We start from the raw sequence: 26,222 nt of genomic DNA, 5'->3' as shown, positions 1-26,222 counted from the left end.
CACGGGTCATATCAAAACCCATAATTTTGGCCCCAAAACCTGCCCTCGACTTATACATGAGGTTGACTTGTCATACATTACATGGTTCACTCCCCTCTCTTTTTCCCCCCACAGCCTCTCTTGAGAGTTGGTCTGACACTGTGACAAAAGAGAGTGGGCAAAATGTGGCCCTCCAGATACTATTGGACTGCAGTTCCCATCATTCCTTGCAGTTGGCTGTGCTGATTGGGGCTGCTGGAAGTTGCAGTCCAACCTCATCTGGAGGGCAGTATGTTTCCCACCCATCTCCCAAGAGGACTTTCAGTGCAGACTACTAGGATCTATTTTTCTTTTTCAGTAGGCACACCCTGCTTTTTATTTTAAATGAAATAAGACTATCCGTTTTGTTCTTTGAAACGTATTCACATATTATTGTCCACGTTATCTGCCATCGTTTCAAGCTGTATATAAAAGTTGTTTGTTGTTCTTGTCTTGTTGTGTTAGATGCCTTCAGGTTGTTTTTGACTTATGGCGACCCAAAGGCAACCAACCCTTTCTTCAGAGGAGGTTTGCCATGGCCTTCCCCAGAGGCTGAGAGAGTGTGACTTACTGAGCAGGGATTTGAACCATGGTCTCCAGAGTCCTAGTCAAATGCTCAAACCACTATGTAATGCTACTCTTCCCTAAGCCACCTCTTCCCACCCGCCTATTTTTCAAATGTTATTTATATTGGCTAATAGTCTTTGAGAATCATTAGGCAGAATCATGTGATAAAGAGTTTAATTTCTTTCCGTATCTGGCCATCTCATTCAGTTTACTTTTTTCCACATGGATGAATGGCAGCCATTCATTTATACAGAAGAAGGTAACAGAAAAAATAGACCTAAGAGGTGAGAAGTGAACTTTTGCTCTTCATAATCTCAGTTTCTAGAGAGTGAGAAGCAGGTTTCATTTGTCCTGATTTGTATTCTAAATGGCAGCATTTTTGCCTTCTCCCATAGAACTAAATAGTTGCCCCTGAAAATTACATCAAATATAGAATTGTATTTCTATGTGCTGCTAAAGTATAAACAGTTTGTTGGGATAGTGGGACAAGATATTATAAACTAGTGTTTTGAGTTTATTTTTATTATTACGATTATTAATATTTCAGTTTGTTCTATGGAAATAATGTAGTCTAAGGAGTTTATCACACTGGGGCTAGTTTCGGCATTAAAGAGAGATTAAAGCACATTTAAAGCATCCCGCAAACAAAGCAAAAATGGCGAGTAATTGTGCGAATGATTATCACCCGCAATGGCACAAATAAAGTGCTATCGGAAATGCATTGTTGCCAAAATCCCGATAGTAAAAAGATGCACATTAATGCTTCTTTAACCCTATACAGACAGGCCAAAATAAAGCTGCTTCCAGTCACTTTGGAGGTATGGTGTTTCAATGCTGCGTGAGTCCTAAGAGTCTGGAAGTTGTACCAAAGCTGCACTCCAGTCCTTAGGACTGGAGTGTGGCTTTGGTGCAGCTTCTGGATTCTTAGGATGTATGTATAATTTAAACAGCATATATCCAAAGTGACTCAAAGCAGCTTTATTTTGACCTTTTGTGACCACTTTAATGGCGCATTTTGTGCGACGTCGTTTGAAATAGTTTCGTGTAATTATGCAGTGTTTCTGGGATATTAACGGGATAAACTCACGATGTCCTTCATATGATAAACTTCTAAGAGATATTGGAAAATACAAACCAAACCAACATAGCAATATGAATAACAATAATAAGCTTTTTTTCGAGAAACCAAAATACTGTATTGGATTTTTCAAGTAAGATTTTAAAGAAAAGAAACAAAAAGGATGAGAAAAAAGAAAAAGGGAAGAGACACTATGTGGAACATGAACATGAGCCATGCATATACTTTAATTTAAACTGTCCATGTTGTGAAGAAAATATTTTCTTGAAGTTTGTGTCTATAAAATACATATTCACCCATAACTAAAGCAGTGAGGTCTTTTGACTGTTGGAGGATCAATGGAGTATGTTTCATTTTTCCAACCTAGGAGTGGTCCAAGTCTTCTTGCAGCAAAACCTTAAAACATTAGAAATACCTAAAAGGAAGATGCTGTTTATCTTTCTGGGAGAAAACCTGAACTGTGGTTTTTATAAAGGAGGATTGTTTTAATAATCTGATGCAAAGAATTCTTATCTTGTTTTATAGTGTGATAATGAAAACTGTCAGTAAACACACTAGATTCTGAGATAAAAAGTACTACTACTTATATTTTTTTCATAGCAATACACAGACCAATTTCAAAATCCTTCCTTCCTTCCTTCCTTCCTTTCTTTCTTAATGGTTTGTTCTGGACAGTCTCAGGCCAGAGCTTGTTAGGGGTTTTCCTTGTGAAACAAATGGGACTAATATTTAAATTGTTTATATAATGTTTAAACAAATGTTTAATTTATTTACCTATTTGATAATATTTATTTTCTGCTTGCTGTTGAGAGATCTGTAATTAGTTTGCATTAAAAGAATATTTGTGGTCTTGTGCAGATGCCATTCACTTCAAGAGGGCTTTCACAGGCTTGTGTCCAGGCAGCAGTGACTGTTTATTTATTAACTACAGGAAAATTGCTCCTCTCAAGTTGCTCTTCTGCATTAAGAGGCAAGCTCTCATTGCTCCAAGTGGCTCTAGGGCTCCACAGAGTACGGCCCTGCATGCATGGACCAAATAGCTGGCCTCCCTGCATCCTCTCATTGAGGAGCCTGGACAAGACAGGGCTCAAACCCTGGTTCTGGTGCAAATAGACTGGACAATGTGCAGCACATTTAGCACCAGAACTGGACTGTACCTCCTTTATAATGAATTTTAAAAACATAATTTTTACTCCAGATCTTCTGGGAAGATCTGGAGCCTTCTGTTACAATGCCAGGCAGCTGTTTGGAATGCATCTTCCTGAGCTGCTTAGTATGTCTGCTGCTGAAGCCAGTCACTCACTAAAGGTCAGAACAAGATGCCCAACCATGTGATTGTTGCTGGGCATCTTGTTCTGACCTGAGAGCAAAGTGACTCACAGTAGAAGTGGATGCCTCAATGGGCTGCATATGTGAACAGATGACCTGTCTCACAACAGAGGGCCATGTAACAGGGAGAGGTTAGAACAATCGTAATCATCCTTTACTCAATTTATATAACTGAGTTGGTCAGCTGGAGCTGTTCCTGAACAGATACATCATAAAATCGATGGGCTGTACCACATGCTGGACATCTATACTCATGTTCTGTCCCAGTGAAGGCATTACAATATTGTCTTAAAACCATTGACCAGCTATGTATAAATGAGCACATACAAAAATGTGAGTTGGATCTGGGGAGAAGAGAAGATTTGCATCACTCCATCTGCCTTATTCCTATATTTGGACTGAGAGGTAGGTACATATGCACTGTTAGTGCTTTCCGGTGCTGTGAGGACTGTCTTGAATGTGATTCATTTGGAGAATGAGCATTTGTAGAATGCTAGCTGTCTAGTGCACCTGTAAAGTAATCTCCTAATCCTAATTTATAGTACTTCTCCTTTATAGATTCATTTTCTGATGTGTGCGCCACTTGCCATGCTAATGCCACTTGCCACCAAAAAGATGGAAAAAACGTCTGTATCTGTAATTACGGATTTGTAGGTAATGGAAGAACCTACTGCCAAGGTAGGTGAACATTTGCCAACCAGTATGTGATTTAAGTTAAATTGGGCCGAAAACAGACGGCCCTAAAGGGACAGTGTCACACTGCTCCTTTGAGTGCTGGATTGGGCAACCACATGCTGCAGCCTCCATCCAGCATTTTTCCTTTTTGTGTCAGAAAAAAGGCATCCCTTTCGTGGTTACTAATCGCTGCACCACAGGAGTGTTCCCACGCTGCCCGCTGTCTCTTTTTGCTGGTGTGTTCAGCCAGTTGCTTTGAGTGTTGGACTACAGTTCTGGAGAACAGGGTTTGAATCCCTGCTTGGCCATGGAAACTCAGTAGGTGACCTTGGGCAAGTCACATTGTCTCAGTCTTAGAGGAAAACAAAGGAAACCTATCTCTAGGCAAATCTTGCCAAGAAAACCCCATGGAGTTTTCCTTGGTCTTGTTCTTGTGTGCCTTTAAATTATTTCTGATTTATGGCAACTTGAAGGAAGACAACAACAGTGTTTGAAATAGTGACAAATAGTGTATGTTTTGAAACTGCAATGTATAACCTCTTGCCTTAAATGTTATTTTGTGTTTAATAACTCACAGATCTGATTATCCAGATGTCATGTTCTCCAATATGTGAGAAATATTTGAGGGAATAGGCGTGAGCCAGACTTGTGTGTTTGTGTAGTCTAAACCTCATTGCCAAACATACTGTTGCTTGTGAACAGTTGTTCAGATATAGGGATAGTCTTCCAGATCTTTCAGATTTTGTGACCAGCAATGTGCAGGGCTAGTTCACTGGGTAGCTGTGGCATACTTTAGCTCCTTTACGCCTCAGTGGTTAATTAGCTCTATTGGGCCAGTTAAGAAGGAGAGACTTAGAACAAGCCATACGTGGGCTTCCCTTCCACAGCTTTCAGCATATGTGAAGCCACGGTACAATCTAATGAATGGCGCGTGTGCCTGTGGTGTGTGTGCGCACCATGCTGTGCGCACACATCCCATTGTTTTCAGTGGGACACGAGCTTACCTGGTTTTCCCCTTACACTGTTGGTGGGGTGGTGGTCCGGAACGGATCCCCACATGAGGGAAGGCAGGACTGTACATTGGGCCTGTGTCACTTAGGCAACACTTGCAGTGCAGAAATAATGCAGTTTGATACCACTTTAACTGCCATGGCTCAGTACTATGGAATCCTGGGATCTGTAGTTTGGTGAGCTATTTAGCCTTCTCTGTCAGAGACCTCTGGTGCCACAACAAACTACAAATTCCAGGATTCCGTAGCATTGAGACATGACAGTTAAAGCAGTGTCAAACTACATTATTTCTGCAGTGCAGATGCAGGCTCAATACAATTTGCTTCAAGTTGTGAATAGAGATAAAATCGTATGCTTCTCTGAATGACATACATTGACAGTTACTGTGAAGTTGAAGGCATCCATGGATTCTACCATCAATGGTTTGAAAATGGATATATTCCAAAAAAGCAAACCTTGATTTTGCCATTTTATATAAGAGGCACCATTTTACTGTGTCACTGTATTTAATGCAACACGAGCATCCATGGATTTTTGTATCCATGGGAGGGGTCCTGGAACCAAATCCCAGTAGTAACAAGTTCTAGCAGTCAAGGGCAGAGTGTAAAATTCCACTAGCTTAATTACTATGTAGAGTCGGCAGAGTAACAGATGTTCCTTCTTTGCTGGCTGTGCACTGGCAGCCAGAGTGTACCAAGGTGGGATTCCACCTCCTTGCTACTGATTGGCTGTAGGGCTTCTCCCTAGTTCCATTTGGTTGCATGACTGTAATAAAGGTGTTGCACAAGGAAATACTGAATACTTCTTTGTGCAATGCCTGAAAAATTATTGAAACTGGGCATAACCCCCAGGTATTCTTCCTTAAACCATTAACAGGATTCCAGGCAAAATCTCTTAATGAGAAATAATATTGGAGGAGAATAATCGTGGAGTTTCTTTTTTATTGGTTTCTCTTTGTCATATGTTTAATGGATTGTCACATTTAATATTTTGTCAGATAAAGATGAATGTCAAATTGGGACAGAGAAGATTTGTGGTAATCATACTTCATGCCATAATACATATGGAAGCTTTTATTGTGTTTGTCTTGAGGGTTTCCAGGCTTCAAGTAAAAACAAGATATTTATTCCCAATGATGGCACAAATTGTATAGGTAAGTACTGCAACTATCAAAATCAAAAAAGCATATATAACAGCTAGTTTTAGTTTTCATTTGTGGGTTGTTTACATACTTTGCTCTGCTTGAGTGTGGTATATATACATCTAAATTGACACTTTGGAGAGCAAATTACTTAGACAAAATGATCTGGAGAAGATCAAACCTGTATTTTCCTACAATGACATTGGATACAAGAAACTTTTCATTGATATATCATTTCAGAAGACTTCAGTATTTGAAAAGCATTGTTTCATAATATTACTTAGCAACATAATGAAGGCAAAGCAAATCAACAACTGGAAAAGATGTGTTATTAATAAAATACTATTCAAAGTTGCAGTTAACTTATTTTAGGTGACTGTCTCCAGGAAGCACATATACCCATCTGTACAGCTCTTCATGCATACTAAATATAGCAAACTAACAGTTTTAGTGCCATAAATATTGTTTTTGGGGAAAAACTCTAAAATGTATTTAAAATTAAATAATGTAGGATACTGAGTTGGAAGATTTACAATAAATAAATTTATTTGTTAGTAAAAATAATGTCCAAGTAGAGCTCTGCATTTACTTATCGATTGCACATAGCTGATTTCCCTCTTGTCAGCTGAACTTTTGAAAAAGTTTGAAAAATTAAGTTATACTGTACAAATATTTTTTTAAAGAGCAGAAAGGAACATTGATATATTTTCCATCAATATATTATTCTAACCATCCATGTTTTACATTCATTAATTTTTTAAAAAGTTTCATTTTTCAAAAACTGTTCTCCAGATTGCAGGGAGCTGCCTTGAGGACATTGTGTAACCAGTTAGTACCAAATTTGCAGAAACATTCTTTTTCAGAATTTGAGTTTAGAAAGGACTGAACACTTGGACTGAATATCATGAGAAATTTACCAGATTAGCTCACTTGTTGTGAGGCCATAGTTGTATCACCACAGAAATCTCAAAGTGAATACCTTGTTCTGCTTCAAGTGTGCAATGGCAGTGTTCTGCCTTATAGGCTGTACCCTTTTCTTTGATAGTGGTAAGCCTTAAAGCTGCATCCACACTGCGGAAGTCATCCAGTTTGACACCAGGTTTATTACCATGGCTCAATGCCATGAAATTCTGGGAATTGTAGATTTGTGAGACATTTAGCCTTCTCTGTTAAGGAGCATTGGTGTCACAGTAAACTATAGTTCCCAGGATTCCATGACATTGAGCTATGGCAGTTAAAGCAGTGCCAATCTGGATTATTTCTGCAGTGTCAATACAGTCTTGGAGAGATAGATCCCCAGTCTGAAGCTTTCTTGTCTATCATTAGTAATACGCTCTTGCCTGCCATTGGCTTTTTATTTTTGTATGAATCATAATAAGAGGATCAAAACAACTGTATTACACTTTCTAGACATTGATGAATGTGAAGTCTCAGACATATGTGGCCCTGGAACACGGTGCGTGAATACTATGGGAAGCTTTGAGTGCTATTGTATGGAGGGATACCAAGTAGAAAATGGAACTGAGCCATTTCATTCAATTGCGTCAAAGGCTTCATGCAAAGGTGAGAGTTTCTTGTGAGAAGGGGAGAAAGAAAGGAAGAAGAAAAAAAGCTTCTTTAGCCCCATTGTGGAGTTGTACTACAATTTGCAGAGTTGGCATAAACCTCAAATAATTCAGTAAAGTAGGACCTCCTGAGAACTGAACTTTGGCATTCTTCCTTGTTACTATTATTGAAAGAGCCATATGGCTGTTAGCCTGCAGTCAGCTGGTTAGCCATTGTGAAAACAGAATGTTGGGCTATATAGGTCTTTGGTCTGATCTACTGGGCCTCTACTTTGTCTTGCTTTTTCTCTGTTTCCACTCGGCTACAGTGGTCAATTGTGGAATTCCACCTTCTATTCCGAATGCATATTTTGCTCCTGTCAACAAAACAACTTATGGAAGCAAAGTTATTTATACCTGTCAACTAGGTTATGTCTTTGAAAGTGGAAACTGGACTTCAGTTTGCAATACCAGACGACAGTGGGAAGGAGCTGATATTGTGTGCAAAGGTAAAGAAAATAACACTTTAAAATTTTGTTGATTACAACAGGTGTTTTCATGATAAGCATCATTTGCAGATGTTATATTAAGTGAGAACATATTTGAAAATCAATCTGTATGAAAATCCAGTAGAATCACAGACTGAGGGGCTCTAAAGACCAGCACTTCATGCTGGCCTATAGGTCCAGTGAGGGTGGAGCATCCATGCGCTTCGAGCCCTCACCACACCTCCCAGGTGCCATCTTGGCATGCACCCATACACACGGCATGTGCCATGATGACATCCCTTGGTTGCAGCGCCCAAACAGTGCTGTACACAAGGGGCATCATGTCGTGTAAGCACGCCTATGGCGTCTCTTTAGGGATGCCAGATTAACCCGCCCAGAAGCGGTTTTTTTTTGGTCCATCCAGAGGCTGCGGTGAGTGGTTGCTGTGGCCTCCATCTGGGGCACAAATGTGCGGCATTTAGCCACCCATCTGCACAGCCCCAACGTTCCTGTAATAAGATCACAGGAACTACAGTATTTACTTAAATAGTATGTGGGGAAGAATTGCTGCTTCCTCAAGAGTGTGTTGCTACTGTCTTAATAGGTATGCATCCAGAAAAAGAAGCAGCCAGCCCTGGCTCCTTGGCTTTTTGTTACAGATGCATTTATAAATATTAGTTTCTTGTGTGTAAAGAATAGCATTGGTTAATGTACAGTATAGCTCTGGGTTGCCAAATATAGCATTCATGAACAGCTCTGTTAGGTCACATGCTGCAAAAGCATCTGTTAGCTCTCATGCTGCAAAAGACATTATCTTTGTTACAAAGAACACCTGTGTGTTTTAAAGGCATTCTTAAAAAATTAAATAAGATGAGCAGCTACAAACTAGTGCTTCAGTTTAAAGCATGCCCTAACCACTCAGAAAAAAGAAAAAAGTAATCTGGGAAGGAGGAGGAGTACTGTCTATGTGTAGTTTGTATTTTGATGGGTGTATCAATTTTTTTTTGTTGGCATGTGCATTTTAACTTCTTTTGTGGTATGTATGTATATATATATTTGCTGGATTTTTGTTTTTGCATGGAGATGTAGTATAGGTGGGTGTCCTGCCAGCTGCTTAACATTTAGGAACTGAACAAATAACAAATGATTGTGTCCAATGGATACCACTTGCAGAACAGTTTCTCCCTGAAGCCCCTTAGATATTTCTGATCTCCCCCAGAAAGGTAAAGAGACTCTCCAGAGCAGACCTGGGACAGTGCAAGGAAGAGAAGAGGAAGGGAAAACTCCACTGTGTAAATGAATGTCAGCTTGAGTGACATTGCACATAAGGGTTGTACAAACAACCCCTAAGGGGCGGCCCTTGAAGTGCTGGGTTGGGGACGCAGCCACGCCCCAACCCGGTACAAAATGCGGCTCCTATCTGCACTGCTACAGGGGCACCATAAATGCTGCGGTGCGGCCTTATGACGCCCCTTGTGCGCAGCACTGTTTGGACACTGCACACAAGCAACGTCATCATGGTGCCCGCTGTCTGGTCAGGCGTGTTCCAAGATAGTTCCCGGGTGGTGGCAGAAGGGCTTCAAGCGTGTAAATGCTCAGCCCTCACTGAACCCGGTCTGTACACTTTCTTAGTCGCAAAGTAGTTTCTCTGCAAAGTGTGTGATGTGTGTTTACATGCAGACCATGTTCTTTCTCTCTTTTTCTTGTAAGAAATAAATTGTGGAAAACCACCATGGATTCAAAATACAGATATTTTCTGGGATAACACCACAACTTTAGGAAGCACAATATTCTATAAATGCAGAGAAGGGTTTCAGTATTCTGGAGGACACAATTTTTCACGATGCACAGTATCTCAGAAGTGGGAAAACATCACTTTTGAATGCAGAGGTAAATATATAGTCTGCAATGTTCTGCTAAAATGCTAAGGAAATCACCTTAATTAATGTTCTGAAGAAACTTGCCAAGTGAGAACATACCTTGTGATAGGTTCACATTAGGGGCGCCATAAGTCAGAAACGACATGAAGGCACAGAACAACAATGTTGCCCTTCATCTCTCTCTCTCTCTCTCTCTCTCTCTCTCTCTATATATATATATATATATATATATATGCCTTTGAAAATCTCAAGATTTGTCTGTTAAAAATTGCTTTTGTCAGAGGGAAAATAATTTTAGTAAACCTCATTAGTAACTAGAAATTCAGTCTTTGAGCTTTTAAGTTGTCTCACATCTGTGTAAGAAGTTTCTCATCTCATCTGTTCTAATACCTGGATCTCTGGGCTCATCTGGACTGACAAAAAGTCTCATAATTTAGCAGACTACTAAGTGTCTGGGCAGCATGCACATTTGGTCCTACCCTTGCATCCAGGCATGCCTGATGCCTAGCAGGTCTTTGTCCTTCTTGTGTCTCCCTGCTTGAAATGTGGTGTGAAGAGAATTTACAAACAGAATGTTATAGGATTATTCTGTCCCATTTCTGGACAGGGTTAAGAATGCTCTCTCTATAAAGCCAAAAGTACTTGATTAGATAGTGACAAGCAACTTCCAATGGGAATCAGAACACCAAACTGGACACATGAGAAGTTGGTAGATGTGCCAAATAATCCCTAGTTGTTTGTGAATGAATTTCTAAAATAATTTTTTTTAAAATTTGCAAAACTTACTCTTTTTTTTACAGTATAGCTTCCAGAATGCTTGTCTAGTATGGCTGCCTATGCTGACTGGGAGATTCTGGGCTGTAGTGTCAAAAAATTGTAACTTTTCCAAGCTCTAGATCAGTGCATCTCAAGCATTTGATGTAAAGACCAGTAATTTTTGGAGTAAGGTGTCACCTTGACGCTGAGGATACCCAGCTCTATCACTCCTTTCCACTTAATTTCAAGGAAGCTGTTTCTGTCCTAAACGGTGTCTGGCTGCTGTAATGGACCAGATGAGGACAAACAAACTGAAGCTTAATCCAGTCAAGATAAAGGTGTTCCTGGTCAGTTGAAATACAGATCTGGGAATAGGATTCAGCCTGTGTTAGATGTGGTTACACTTCCCCTGAAAACTCAGGTTTGTAGTTTGGGGGAACTTCTGGATTCAGTGTTGAGCCTGGAAGCCCAGGTATCGGCGTTGACCAGGAGTGCTTTTGCACAGCTTAAATTTGTGCGCCAACTGCACCCATTCCTGAAGTCAGATCTGCCCATGGTGGCACATGCCTTGGTTACATCCTGTCTGGCTTACGGTAATGCGCTTTACATGGGGCTGCCTTTGAAAAGTGCTCAGAAACTTCAGTTGGTCCAAAGAGCTGCAGCCAGACTGTTAACCGGAGCTGGCTACAGGGAGCATACAACTCCCTTGCTACAACAGCTCCATTGGCTGCCAGTCTGTTTCTGGACTAGTGCTGGTTTTGACCTATAAAGCCCTATCTTGGGTCCAGTCTATTTGAAGGACCATATCTCCCTGTACTCTCAGGTACGTTTGATGGGAAGAAGAAAGAGGGCCTTCTCAGTGGCTTCTCCCAAACTCTGGAACTCCCTCCCTAGAAAGGCCATGATAGCTCTATTTTTGCTTTCTTTTCGACAGCAGATAAAAACATTTTTATGCCACCAAGCCTTCACATATTGATATGGATGCTGTTTTGTTTTTGTTTTAAAGAGTTTTAAATTCTTAAATTTTAATAATGTAATATTTTTACATTTGAATTGTTTAATTGTTTTTAAACATTGTATTTTAAAAGTTTTATACTGTTTTAACTTAGATTGATTTACATTTGTTAGCCTGTACTGGAAGGAAGGCGAGATATAAATAAACATAATAAACATAATAATAATAATACCCATCATTGTGCCATGGACTGGTCCCATATTTGTGCCCTTCTCAGCCCCTTCTGAGTTTCTAGGAAAGAAACAACTTTCTTAGAAACTCAGAAGGGGCTAGCAGCCAATGGCTCTTGGATTGGCACTGGTCAGTGGACCACTGCTTTGGGAAGCACTGTGCTCAATAACATTATAGACTTTTATTTATTTCCCTAGCCATACTGGTTGGGAGTTCTACTGCAGAAAATTAAATTTTCCAAGCCATGCTGACTGGGAGATTCTGGGAATTCTAGTGAAAAAAAGTAACTTCCAGATGTGAGATAGCACTGTACTTTTATACATTCCAGTGGCCATGGTGAGTGGAGGATTCTGTGTGTTCTGGTACAAAAAAGTAACTTTTCCAAGTTCTACTACTCTGTCTATGGATACCCTACTGTTTGTAATTATAATACTGGTTTCTGGTGGCAGCTGGCATTAGGCATATTCTCTCTCCACATCTGGGACATGAGAACTAACCCATAAACCACAGTATGGAATTCACACCCTTACAGGATTCATTTTAAAATAAGGCCATCTTATACTATTACCCAATATATTTCTGAGTTAATATTGTTTCTGAGTTAATATTGTGTTTGATCCCATTTATAGAAATAACCTGTGGCCAACCACCCTTAATATCTGACTCAGACATGAAGTGGAATGGAATGTCTGGGCTGCGAAGTGTTGTGGAGTACAAATGTAGGAAAGGATTCTACCCTAAAGGCATAAAGCACCATTCATTGTGTACCAAAAATGGAACATGGGAAATCCTGGATCTGAGATGTGAAAGTGAGTACATGATGATATCCTCAACTTTTTCGTCATGGGCATGATAAAACACTGTCTTTAAAATTACCGCATGGAGGGGAAATAGGAGCTAAGAGTGAAAACGGCCAAATAATATCAGGCTATAGTCTTTATCCAAGAACAACAGATATAACAACAGAAACCATTACAGAGTAAAACATTTGTATTGTTGCTGGGATAATTTCCAATGATATTCCACGCAAACAAAAGAATGCTCAAATTCAGCAACATATACATCAGTCATACATGGAGAGAGAAATCCGATAGGTAGCAAGCAGGGTTCAGGCAAGGAAGAAGCACTAGGGACCACACTACAACATATAATGGCTAATGGAAAGCACCAAGAAATTTCAGAAAAAAATAGCATGTTCCTTATTGACTACAACAAAACATTTGATTGCATAGATCATGAAAAACTATGGAATGCTCTTAAACACATGGGAATGTCAACACAACAGCTAGTCCTGATGAGGAATCAGTACTTAGGACAAGAGGCTACTGTTAGAATAGAATATGGTGAAACAGAATGGTTCCCCATTGGCAAAAGTGTCAGGCAAGGCTGCATTGTATCACCCTATTTGTTCAACTTGTATGCAGAAAATATAATATGAAGGTCTAGACTTAGAAGAAGGAGAGGTGAAGAAAAGAGGAAGGAACATCAACAATCTAAGATATGAGGACAATGCTAGCAGAAAATATTACAGGCTTGGAACAATTACTAAGGAAGATCAAGAGAAAGTGTAAAGGCACGCTTGTTGCCAGACATTAAACAAAAATAATGACCACAGAAGAGCTACATAAATTCAACTGACAACAAGGAAATGAAAATAGTTAAAAGATTTCCTGTACCTTGGATCAAACATTGATCAGAAAGGAGACTCCTGTCAAGAAATAAGAAGAAGACTAGGAATGGAAAGAGCAGTGATGAAAGGAACTAGACAAGATCCTAAAGAGTAAAAATATACAAATGAGCACTGAAGTTACAATCGTTCAAGCAATTGTATTGCCCAACACCATGTATGGATGCAAGATCTGGACAGTGAAGAAAACAGATAAGAAGAAAACTAACTTATTTGAGATGTGGTGCTAGGGAAGAGTGTTGAGGATACGATGGACAGCTGAAAAAACAAACAAATGGGTCCTTGCGTAGATCAAGCCTGAAATCGTCCTGGAAGCCAAGATGACAAAACTGAGGCTGTCATACTTTGGCCACATCATCAGAAGGCATGAGTCATTAGAAAAGACAATATAGTGCACCCTTGGCTTATGCGGGAGATCCCTTCCGGACACCCCCCCCCGTAAGCCAAATACCACGTATGCTCGAGCCCCATTCACTTTAATGGGGCTCGTGCATGCGACGGCGTGGCGGCGCAAGCTGCCATGGGTGCGCACCCCATTTATTCAAATGGCATGCACCGCTCCTTGCGCCCCACGAGGCTCTACACAGGTTTGAGCATATGCTCAAACCCGCATATAGTGTGCCCGTGTATGACGCAGGCGCACTGTAATGCTAGGAAAGGTAGGTGGTAATTGAAAGGAAGACCACATGGCCAGATAGATAGACTCAGTGAGGGAGATCACAGCCTGAGTTCATGGGACCTAAGCAGAGCACTGGAGGATGGTGGGTCTAGGAGATGTCTCATCAGCAGGGTCACCATGAATCGGTGTTGACTTAAGGTCAGTTAACAACAATTTATTTATTTATTATATTTATTTTTATCCCACTCTTTTCCCAGGACTGGGACTCAGAGCGGCTTCACAGCATTAACAACAGTACAATAAAAACATAAAAATAAAATAATAATAACAATAACAATAATAAGTAATTAAAAAGGAATTAAATTATTACAATATTAAAATAGTTATTAAAAGAATAAAACATATTTTAAAAAGATAAAACTATATATAGAGAAAAATACTGTAAATGTTTTTAAATGGTCCAACATCCCAGCCTATCCTTATAGAAATTTCTTTAACGCCTGTGTGAACAGGTAGGTCTTCACCTGCTGTTGGAAGGCCATCAAGGGGGGAGCCATTCTGATTTACTGATTTAGGACCAGTACAGTTGGGTAGGAATAGTAGAGTTGAGTGTCATCTGCATATTGATGACACCGCACCCCAAAACTCCGGACAACCTTTCCCAGCAGTTTCATGTATATGTTAAACAGCATAGGGGACAACACAACAACAGATTATTGCTGGAGTTGTCTTTTTTGTTTTTTCCCTTCTGAGATTCTTCCTGTTCACAATGTGACAACTTGAATTGTTGCTCTGTAGGGAGATTGAGTCCAGTATGCTCTCACAGAAATTTTCTGATTAAATAGCAAAGGAGGTATTTGAATTCTGTGGGTTAGAAGGACAGCTATAGTATTCCATTCTAGAAGTTGGATGATGGATTATTAGATAGTGAGAGCTGCTGGTAATCCTGGTAGTGGATATTGGAAAGGACCTTGAAGTTCAGTGTATGTGTAAAATTAGGATTTTCTGTACCATAATGTGCACTTGTACAATTTAGAGTGAACCACATTTTCCATTTTATGTCTCATGCATGGAAGAACCTTTTGGACTTGTCACAATGCATTTGTTTCTCCCACCTTGAATATGTCATCAGCAAACCTTCCAATCTCACTTACTACTATTTTTGTTGTGTGCCTTCAGGTTGTTTGATTTTTTTAGAGAGGGGAGTTTCCTTTGCCTTCTTCTGAGACTGAGAGAGTGTGACTTGCCCAAGATCATCCAATGGGTTTCCATGGCCAAGTGGGGATTTGAATGCTGGTCTCCAGAGTTCTAGTCCAAGAGCCAAACCACAACACCATGCTCACTCTCATCCAACCTCACTGCTCAATCCTAAAACATAATCCACTTATGAACACATTAAACAACCCAGGCTTCAGCCGCTATTGTTATAAGAAAGGACACTTCTAAAATCCCTCCATTATACTCACAAACAAGTTCCACATTCAGTGGGCATTATTGCCAAGTAAACATCAGTTTGGATGGCTATCTTTGCAGTTACATGTGTTTTGATTAGAAGATTACTCATGTCCAGTAGAGGGAATAATTGCATACATTCAAAAGCATAGAGGGTCACATTGGTCAGAGTTCTTGTAAACAATCTCTTTCAATCTCTAGGCAACTGATCACCTGTTTGCCTTTTTAAAAAAGGTAAAGGTATTCCCCATTGACAAGGTTGTCAAGTTGTGTCTGACCATAGGGAGCGGTGCTCATCTCCTTTAGTAAGCCGAAGAGCCAGAGTTGTCAGAGACTACTCTGTGATCATGTGGATTGCACAGAACACTGTTTACCTTCCTACCCGAGTGGTACCTATTTATCTACTTGCATTTGCATGCTTTCGAACTACTAGGTTGGCAGAAGCTGGGACTAGTGATAGGAGCTCACCCCATCATGCAGCACCCAGGCCTTGAACTGCCAATCTGCCAATCTTGCAATCAACAGAGTTGGCATCTTTTAACCACATGAGCCATCACATCCCTCAAAAAACACCTTTTTAGTTACTTAGAAAAAAGCATGGATAATCTAATTCTGCAGATGAAAGAGATTTGGCTCAGTAAGACAATTGAGCCTGTTCAGCTTTTTTAAAGTAATAATTGTTGTGTGAGAGCCAGTGTGGTATAATGGTTTGAGTATTGAACTAGGACACTGGGAGAACAGAGTTCAAATATCTGCTCAGTCATGGAAACCCACTGGATGACCTTGGGCAAGTCATACTTTCTCAGCCTTAGTGGAAGGCAGGTGACAAACTCGTTTTGAACAAATCCCTTTGTCAAGAAAATCCAATGATAGGGTCACCATAAGTTGGAGTGCCATAACAACAGAAAAAAATTGTTGTGTAACATTTCTGACCCCAAACATCAAACTTTCACTAAGCAGAATATCTCCACCCACAGGGGAGGAAGCTGTACAACATTCATAGGGCCATTAGGACTAGGGGTGCCAACTCAACAGCAGTGTTTTTTTTAAAGTAAGCTCAGAGTAAAGGAAGGCATATGTACCGTATATACTCAATTACAAGTCGACCTCATTATATGTCGAGGGCAGGTTTTGGGGCCATAATTATGGATGTTGATATGACCTGTGGATAAGTCGAGGATAAAACATAGGGTCATGTAACAAAGAATCTAAAAATGAAGCAAACAGAAATGATGCCAAATAACTTACTAAATTCCAGTAAGCATAACTGTTTGTGCTCACCCTAAAGGCTGGATGGATGAGAGAGTAGAGGAGGGTCAGTGTTTCAGGATGGGATAAGCGCTCACCTTTTGATACTCTACTTACAGAAAGGAGATGGCTCCTTTATTTTTTTAAAACAATAGTTAAAGTACACTTCTTTAGACCAAAATATTTAGGGTCAAATTTTGAATAAAATTTCTAGTTATCCATGAGTACATACAGTACATTATGATTTCCCAAGTCAGGTGCAGTGCATTGATCATGTTTGGCCTACTGAAGTTTCATAAGCCACCAGTTTTTGCTGGCTGCTTTGAGACTGCAACCAGAACTGCTGTCAGCCACCATCATTATGTGGCTTTTGAGTTGTGAATTTATATGATTCTATTTCCCACCACTGTGTATGGGTGTGAGAGCTGGATGGTGAAGAAAGCTGATAGAAAATCAACTCTGTGCTGGAGAAGAGTTTTGCAGATAATGTGGACAGCTAAAAAGACAAAAAAATGAGTACAAGAGTAAATCAGATCTGAACTTTCTCTAGAACCCAAAATGACTAAATTGAGACTGTCATATTTTGGCCACATCATGAGAAGAAATGACTCACTAGAAAAGATGATAATGCTTGAAAAGATAGAGCAGCAGAAAGAGATGAAGGCCACACTCCAGATGGATAGATTCAATAAAAGAGGACACAACCCTGAGTTTGCAGGACCTGAGCAAGTCTGTTGAGGACAGGAAGTCTTTGAGTTGCTTCATTCACAGGGTTGCCAGAGACTGAAGTCAACTTGAGGGCAGTTAACAGCAACAACTACCTGGACGAGTAGCCACTCTATTTTTTTTTTCATGAGATGAGGAATTGAGCACTTCATTTTGAGCCATGAGAAATTTTAATAAGTTTCCTAGAGAAGCTCTTATATAATTTAATTATGAGTTACAATACTTGGCAACTGTCATATACAGTGGGCCCTTGATATCCGCTGGGATTTGGTTCCAGGACTCTGTCTCTAATGGAAACCAAAATCTGTGGATGCTCAAATCTCATTAAATACAATGGCACAGTAAAATGGTGTTCTTGGTATAAAATGGCAAAATCAAGGTTTGCTATTGGGAAATTATATATATTTAAAATATTTTCAAATTGTGGATGGTTGAATCTGTGGTTACAGAGGGCCAACTGTATTAACCAACCCATTTGGTTCTTCTAACTGTACAAGGGTTGAGTTTGGCAGGGGTGGGGAAGCGATCCTGCAAACACATGTGAATTAAAGTTGGATAGTGAAAAATGACAGTGAAAAATATGAAGAATCTGTACTCTGGACAAGAAGCTACTGCCAGAACAGAACATGAAAAAACAGAATGGTTCCCAGTTGGCAAAGGGGTCAGACAAGGCTGCATCCTATCACCCTTCCTTATATGCAGAACATATTGTAAGGAAAGCAGGCTTGGATATAGAAGAGGGAGGTGTGAAAATAGGAGGAAGAAATATCAATAATCTGAGATATGCTGATGACACCATAATACTAGCAGAAAACCTCACAGAACTAAAGAACTAAAGAAGATCAAAGAAGAAAGTGCAAAAGCCGGCTTACTGTTGAACATAAAGAAAACAAAAATAATGATCACAGAGAATTTACAGCCAGGAAATCAGAAGAAAATTAAGTGGTTATGAAAGAACTAGAAAAGATCCTAAAATGCAAAGGCATACAACTCAGCACAAAAGTCAGAATCACACAAGCCATTGTATTCCCTATTACCACGTATGGATGTGAGAACTGGACAGTTAAGAAAGAGGATAGAAGGAAAATCAACTCATTTGAGATGTGGTGCCGGAGAAGAGTGCCAAGGATTCTGTGGATGGCCAAAAAGACAAACAAATGGGTCCTAGAGCAGATCAAGCCAGAAATATCCCTAGAAGCCAAGATGACAAAACTAAGACTATCGTCCATTGGACACATCATGAGAAGGCATGAATCGCTGGAAAAAACACTAATGTTGGGAAAGGTAGAAGGGAGTAGAAGACAGGAAGGCCACATGCTAGATGGATGGACTTTATTAAAGGGACTACAAATATGAGTTTGGAGGAGCTGGGCAGAGCATTAGAGAACAGGGAGGCCTGGAGATGTCTCATCAGCAGGGTTGCCATGGGTCGAGATCAACATGAAAGCAGTTAACAACAACAACAAAGTGAAAAGCATAGATATATTCAGAATTTTAAAAAGTTAACTTTTTTGGATTACCATTCCCATGCTGGTGCTTCTGGGATTTTTTAAATTAAAAAAAATAGATTTCCAAGCTCTGTCTGGATAACACAATAATGTTAAGTTGGATAGCCATTTTGTTAGGGACGTTTTATCCGTGGATTCCTGCATTGGCGGGGATTGGATGGCCCATGTGGTCCTGCTCTGGCTTTAGTTTCTATCAGTGCAGCCTTGGGCACCCAGCCTACTGGAGTGAGATGAAAGCAAATGAGTATTCTAGGAATGCAAAGTTGTTACCAGGAGATATGAAGAGCTGTGTCAAGGGAGGCGCGAAGAATGTACACTGACAGCAAACCAAGGCTGAATGTCTGCAGTTCCAAAGCACTCAAGGAATGAAGAGAGGTATAAATAGTTTGGGTCATAAAAGAGTAATTCAAATCAGAAGTCACAGGAATACATGCAGAAAGCTCAGAGTGAGAAATGGTTTTGCTTGTAGCAACAAGTCCAGGGTAGTGGAAGGCTTTTAAGATCCATACTTCTGACTCCACTCAGTCTCCCAACAGACACTTCAGACACCCTTCTTCTAAAGAGTCCTTGATTGCAGCCAAGCCCTGTGTCTAAGAAAAGGACATGAACCAGTTGTTTCTGCTGGTTTCTCTTCCTGGAACTGGGCAGTCCTTCCAGCTCTTATTCTGACTTGTTTGTCATGCAAAGCAGGAGAAGGTTCTCGTTGAGTATTTATCAATGGCAGGACCTTCCCCACTGCACGTCCTGTCAGGGTAATGCTTGTTACTCAGCTCTCCTAAGGGATCACTTTCAATTGTACAATCCTATGGATTCAACTGAAGCCTAATAACTTGGAGTCTCTGTACAAAGTAGATTGGTGTCTCCCAGCCAGTTACAATTAGATCTCTAAGGAAACTATGCTTACTGGTGTCTACTAGCTCTGGTTCTGCAAGGAATTACTCATAAAAGTACCCTCATACAGTGTTGATATGTTGATCAAATGCCACCCACCAGAGTTTGTTCCAGAATTAGAGGTATTCCATCAAAAGCTAGTGATGGCGAACCTATGGCACGCGTGCCAGAGGTGGCACTCAGAGTCCTCTCTGTGGACACATGTGCCGTGGCCCCAGCACAGAGTTTGCCAGAATTTGTTACTAGAAAGCCCGAGGGACACGACACCTTTCAGTAAATAAGTGGGGTCTGGGTTGCAGTATGGGCACTTGGCCTCTAAAATGTTCACCATCACTGAGCTAGTCTATTACCTTCTTGGAGAAGCACAGACTTTCAAGCTTTCAGGGATGGGATTAAGTGGTAAAACAGAATCACTGAAATCTATAATGAGCCATAACTAAATGATATCTAGAACCACTATACAAATATAGAAAGATGTGCCATGATAATTTTGTTTTCCCTTCCCCCCATAGTTTATTGTTTTTGTTTCAGTTTGCATTGACCCAGTACCATCCTCATAGAAACAAAGCATCAAGGAATAAAATATCTATGACTCATACATTTACTAGAACATAGTTTACTAGAACAGCTCATTTTCATCTGGTGAAAGCAAAATGCGTGTGTGAGAATGAAAATATGAGAAATGAAAGGTGGAGTCTGTTTTCATAGAAACACCCTTTAAAACTTTGTGTATCTGGTAGAGGCACAAATTTAGTTCAGAGATTAATTGCAGAGGAAACATATTTATAATCCAGATTATATAATATTAACCAATCTTTTTTCTTTAAAAAAGATCTGCTTGGAATTTCATTGGTAAAATTTTCTTCTAGATGGTGTTTTCCTCTTTCTTTTTCTAAGTTAATTTCTGTATCTCTTGTGTTCTCATTTTGTCCTTCCTTCTTTTTTGTTCTTTTTTATTTTCCCTCTTGTTGTTGTTGTTCTGCTGCTACTACCATCACCACCACAACTATCACTACTACTACTAGTAGTACTCTGTGCCTGCCACCATTACTCCCTATTTTCTCATCCAGTCCTCTTTTGCTCCATGTTCACCTCTTTCCTGTATTCCCTTGTAATCCAGGCTTCTTTTCTTCATGCAGCTACTTAAATCTATCTCAGTTTAACATGCCAAGTCTTTGATTTTTTCTTATTAAACAACCCTCTTTCTTAGCTGTGATTTTAGGCAGGACTGGAGGGAGACCTCCATCCGCTAAAGCTCATGCTATAAGAAATCTGTTAGTATTAAAGATGCTGCCCATAGGGCTTTGTGTTGATATTTTTACATTAATTTAAGCTCTTCATTTTAAAGAACAACAGTGGCATCTAGTGGCCTTCTTCTTCAACAGCAGGTATTTAGCAACTCCGAAGCTAAATTAGGCTATTTAACACTGTACAAACTTGGACTTTTATTAACAAACTGCAGTCTTGCCTCGGTTGTGCCACAATCACATTACTAAAAGAAAACAAAAGCATACCAGTTTTGAAGCTTTTATTACCACATCTCTTTTCAGTAGCACAATGGGGGCTTTTTGTGCGACCAACAGTTCCCATGCACCCTCTTCCCCATCCCCCCTTAACCTTGCCTGCCTGCCCTGTGCCCTGCTCCGCATGCCTTTCTTTTTAAAAATTGTGTATTTGTGTTTGTAATGCGTTTCTGGAGTTATGGAAATGTAATAAATGTAATGGGGAATGCCATGGACTGTCACTATTGCATCTGTGGAGTAATGGAGTTGGAGCACAATTGGCCATTTATTGATGGGTTTTGCCCTCAATGAAAAGACGCCTTCTAATAACACTTCAGAAACACAGCAGCAATGGATTGAAGGCGATGTGGTGCAATAGGTGCTGCCAAAGGCTCTGTTCTTTTGCTAAAATTGTAGTTGAAAACCTGTATCCTTGGTGCCTGTCGGACATACAATTGCTGCTGATAGAAAAGCAGTGATATGTCCCATTCTGGAGTCCTTTAAATATATGCGCATGGAACTGTGGCATATATGATTTTTCATTTTAGTGTATTCACAGAGCAACTCTTCTGGTCCACATTAATGCAGGTGGGTGAAGAGTGGGGAGAGGCTGGCTGTGATTGTGTACATCTGAGTTCACCTGGAGCCTCCTTTTGGCCCCCAAAATATTATGTTTTAGCATTGACTAGTAATTATAATAAATATGCTTGGACATAATAGCCTTAGTAGCAGCAGAGCTGCAGATCTATGTTTATTTTGTTATTGCATTGAGATATAAATAATTCCAAATATTTTTTGCCTACTGAACAAGATTACAAGAGGTTTTGTGGGATTTTTATACACATTTCCTCAGTGAGTCTTCATACTTTACAACTTTTTTGCAAAAAGAAGTTGTGCAAAGAAAACTCCTTGTTTAGATCCATTTTTGAACTAATGGTATATTTTGCTCAAAGTACACTGCTTTTTACGGTACGCAAAAAAGATTTTATATTAAAACTTATTTTTGGCCCCCAAAGCAAAGTATATGGTTGTACAGCAGAACTGAGAGCATTAAATTTTAGTTCATAGTTACTGTAACATAGACAGTGACAAAAATAAGAAAACAGATTCTAAATAGCTTTCATTCAACAGTTCAGAGGGGAACAGTTCACCTTGTTGAAGGTTTTTAAACAGAAGCTGGATTCTCTAATTGGTAGGCAGTTGAACTAGAAAAGAGGTGGAGAAAATGCAACCCCCGGTGCCATTTTTGTGACCCCCAGGGTCTCAAGGGAGTCAAAAGCACCCCCAAATGCCCCCAAAACATCCCCTAGGGGTCATAGTTTTGCCAGGTTTCCCTCTTCAGTCATTTTAGGCCCAGGAGGGACCTTTAAAAAAAAAAAAAGACTTTCCAGTCATTTCCTGTTTTAAAAAAAACTCTCCAAGACCTAAAATGACCAAGTAGGCTAAGAACATGGTAAAAAATGGCTCCCTATCCCCCAAAGAGGAGGGGAGGTGCAAAACTTTTTTTTTTTTTGGTGGTGATGGGAGTACAGTGGGGGTTTACATCCCTTCAATGCCCCAGAGCCTCCCACAATTGTTCATTCCTACACCAGAAGATCTTTCATTTCCCTTCCATTTCTACAGTTGTGCAAATTCTAAGTGTAGCTGGGAAAAGTATCTATGTTTGTTGTTGTTTTTTCAGAGGTCCAAGAGTTTGCTGACATTAAAATCAATGGGTCTTGTTTGTCATGGAGGAGGCATTATGGAAATATGGGAGTAAATGAAACTTATCAAGTGCGTAAGACATTTTGAGTCTTTTATATTAGAAAGATGGGAGCTCCTTAGCTTTCTGCGGGGGGACCAGCAGATGGCTGTATACTCAAGATAATATGCAAAAATCTGTTAAAATGATGCTAAATATTATGGTCTCATTCCCGTTTACATTTAAACTAGTTTGGGATTCACCTTCGCTCCATGTTGGAAAATTGATTCCAAAAGGTCCTTCGTTCCTACTTTGAAAGCGGATCTTTTCATTATTCCCTTGTAATTGCTTCTTTTTTGGCACAATTGTCGTCCCCACTAGTTTGTGAAACTTCAAAATGCATGTCAATCATCTGTGCGTCATCAGTGGGCAGCTCGGCTTGGGAATATATATATAAGATTCAATTCACTGATTTTGCAGCTACTTGCAATCAGTGAGGCAAGTAGTTGCAAAACCAATGAATTGAATCTTCTATCATTATTTTTTAAAAATAAAATTGATAGAAGATTTGATTCATTGGTTTTGCAACTACTTGCCTCACTGATTGCAAGTAGTTGCAAAATCAGTGAATCGAATTTTCTATCAAAAAATCATGTGCTCATAGTCACGCCACAAGCACAAAGTCAGTGCTGAGAGAGGGGGGAATGGTGGATCTACCAAAAACTGAGGAGGGATGGTAAACACCCCTCTGCCATTAGTCCCTTCCCTCCAAAATGATATGATTCAGATCTGTCGTTCCCATTTGTTTAACACGCTCCGGAATCGGTTCTTTCTAAAAGAACCACTAGAAAACTTGTGTCTGGAAAAAGTAGGATTGGAATGGGTTTTAAATGTGAATGACAGTCATATAAACCGATCAGCAATTCGCTTTAAATCATAGTGGGAACGAGTCTTAGGTACAGCTTTTAGGAAAATGTCATGACTTGAATGGCCAAGATTTCTTCTAGAGGGTGCAGTGGAGTGAGTCACACAGTTAACATAAAATTGATGTAATTCAGGCTGAGGTCTTGGAAGATATTAGACTCTTGGTGTATGTTTGCATGGGCCATTTGCAGCGATTTTGCCCTCATGTTGCTGTCTAGACGATGCAGGGCCAAAGACCCAATTCAACTAGAGTGTCTACATGTGGGAAGGGTAGTCCCACAGCGAATCCAGACCATCCCTGCTTTAAAGTGAATTTAAAAGACTCACAATTTTCTACGGCTCGTGCAAAAAAATTCAGAGCGATGCCAGGTGGCGTTTGATACAGCATCCCACTGTGTAGCCTACTGCCACTGGTGCAAGTTGCTTCCCTGAGGTCATTGCCCAGACATGTGATTGATGCCGAAGTCCTCATTTTCAGCATCAGTGGGAGTGACTCATGGTGAGGGGTGGCACAGTGGGATGCTGTGTAGATAACCACCCAGAATGCTGAGGCAACAGGAGGAGGTCAGAGCAGCTGCAGGGATGCCCCCCAAATATTCTGATTAGTGTATATCCACCCTGGATTAATATGTAGCTTGACCAAAGGTACTTCACTTGCAACTAGCTCAAGGCAGCCCATCATTAATACAAATCTGTAATTTTAGAGATCTTTTCTTGCCATTTCCAGGCCAATTTAAATTGTAAATAGCCCCCGAAGTTATGCTTTTGAGAACTGACTTGCTTTCTATTTCCCTTACAGCTTACTATGAGGATGCTAGGATCAAATAAAACTACAAATATGTTGATTGTCCCTCCTGCAACTGATGAGGCCGTAAATGTGTGTTTGCAGCTGCATCAGGATGCAAATTACACTGTGAAAATCTATGCAAAATCCTCCGAATGGATTTTAACACTCAGAATAATACAACCAGTAGTTGGTAGGTTCTACATGCCAAAGAATGTTGGTACTAATGATCATTAATTTGACTAATTTGATTTGTAAATTTGTATTTCTAGGAACAAAGAATAGCTCCTAGAACAGGCCAGCCATCAACACAAAACAATACACATGCAAATCACTCCTGCATTCCCAGGCTCATACAGTATATATACACCCAATTTTTCCAGGCAAAGCATTCTCTGAAGATGCCAGCCACAGATGCTGGCGAAACGTCAGAAAGAAACTCTGCTAGAACATGGCCATATAGCCTGAAAAACCCACAAAAAACTATTGATGCCGGCCATGAAAGCCTTCGACTTTTCAACAAAGAATAGTGTCCTAGAGCTGTTGACTGGTATTGCCAGAATCTACCATTTTCTAGTAGTTTGCATTGATTTTCATGCCTGTGTTATTACACAAACAGTGGCTATTCCCTTGGGTGCATATGTGTGTGCATATATATTTCACCGAAGCCTGGTTTATCAATTGACCATATGCATATGTACCTTTATGCATGACATAGACCTTTGTGTGAACAATCCCAGAGGTGGCAGTACTCAGGAACATTAAACCAGAATTGGGCAATTGTTGTGGGTAAGGTAGCCATATTGCCACCCCTGCATTCTGCCACAGGACCGTTTAATTTTTTAAAAAATTGTTTAATCCCTCATTGCCTCCTAGAATGCATGGGAGGCAATTTTGCTGTGTTTTTCTCCTTCTGTGGATCATTTTAAATTCATACAAGGAATTTTTCCCAGCAGGAAGTATTCTGGAATTTAACTTCCAGGTCCTTTCTTGATAGGAAAATAGCTTCTCCTGATCCTAGAATGGCTCAAGAGATGCCCAAAATGTTGAAAACTGTTACCCACAAAATAGCTCCCATGAGGTATTTGGAGATTAAAAAAATAATAATTGGTGGAGTCATTGGGGCTAGAAAATGGGCCCTGAAAGGTTGCATGTTCCCCACCATTGTACTAAAGACATATGCTAAAATTAATTGGAGATTCCTTTCCTATGTTTGCTTTGGATTTACATTATATAAATGACTTGCTTATTTGAAAAACATAGGCTTCCCAGTAGCAGATTTGCATACCTCTGGCTTCTGAGGAAAACCACTGCAGATGGACTACCAAAGCTGTCATGTAGAGAGGATAGGTAAAATACACACATACACACTTACACACATGTGCGCGCATACACATAACCCATAGATATGCAAACTTGCTACAGAAGTTGATCCAAAATCCTATAAATGTGCATAGGAGGTGCTGAAAATTCTCGTACAGATCTGTAGCTTCCACTGATGGGACTACAATTTTCAGAGCTGATGAG

At 40.0% G+C, this 26,222-nt stretch overlaps 1 protein-coding gene across 9 annotated transcripts in view; it reads left to right on the top strand.

Annotated features, from left to right (window-relative positions):
- Nucleotides 1-26,222, top strand: part of SUSD1 (sushi domain containing 1) — a 51,921-nt gene that overhangs the window by 1,290 nt on the left and 24,409 nt on the right. For 6 of the 9 annotated variants that reach the window (XM_089488458.1, XM_089488450.1, XM_089488500.1 and 3 more), the window contains exons 2-9: nucleotides 3,551-3,670; nucleotides 5,676-5,831; nucleotides 7,230-7,382; nucleotides 7,693-7,872; nucleotides 9,562-9,741; nucleotides 12,303-12,482; nucleotides 22,988-23,079; nucleotides 24,711-24,888. In XM_089488458.1, the coding sequence (XP_089344584.1) occupies nucleotides 3,551-3,670; nucleotides 5,676-5,831; nucleotides 7,230-7,382; nucleotides 7,693-7,872; nucleotides 9,562-9,741; nucleotides 12,303-12,482; nucleotides 22,988-23,079; nucleotides 24,711-24,888 (1,239 nt within the window). The remainder of the gene's footprint in view (nucleotides 1-3,550; nucleotides 3,671-5,675; nucleotides 5,832-7,229; nucleotides 7,383-7,692; nucleotides 7,873-9,561; nucleotides 9,742-12,302; nucleotides 12,483-22,987; nucleotides 23,080-24,710; nucleotides 24,889-26,222) is intronic. The other 3 variants (XM_089488472.1, XM_089488463.1, XM_089488489.1) reach the window with 3 other exon arrangements.

The sequence above is a fragment of the Sceloporus occidentalis genome, unplaced genomic scaffold (assembly GCF_023333645.1).
Source record: "Sceloporus occidentalis isolate IW3139 unplaced genomic scaffold, rSceOcc1.0.p SCAF_1, whole genome shotgun sequence".
Classification (NCBI taxonomy): Eukaryota; Metazoa; Chordata; class Lepidosauria; order Squamata; family Phrynosomatidae; genus Sceloporus; species Sceloporus occidentalis.
This window is presented reverse-complemented; position numbering and strand designations above follow the sequence as displayed.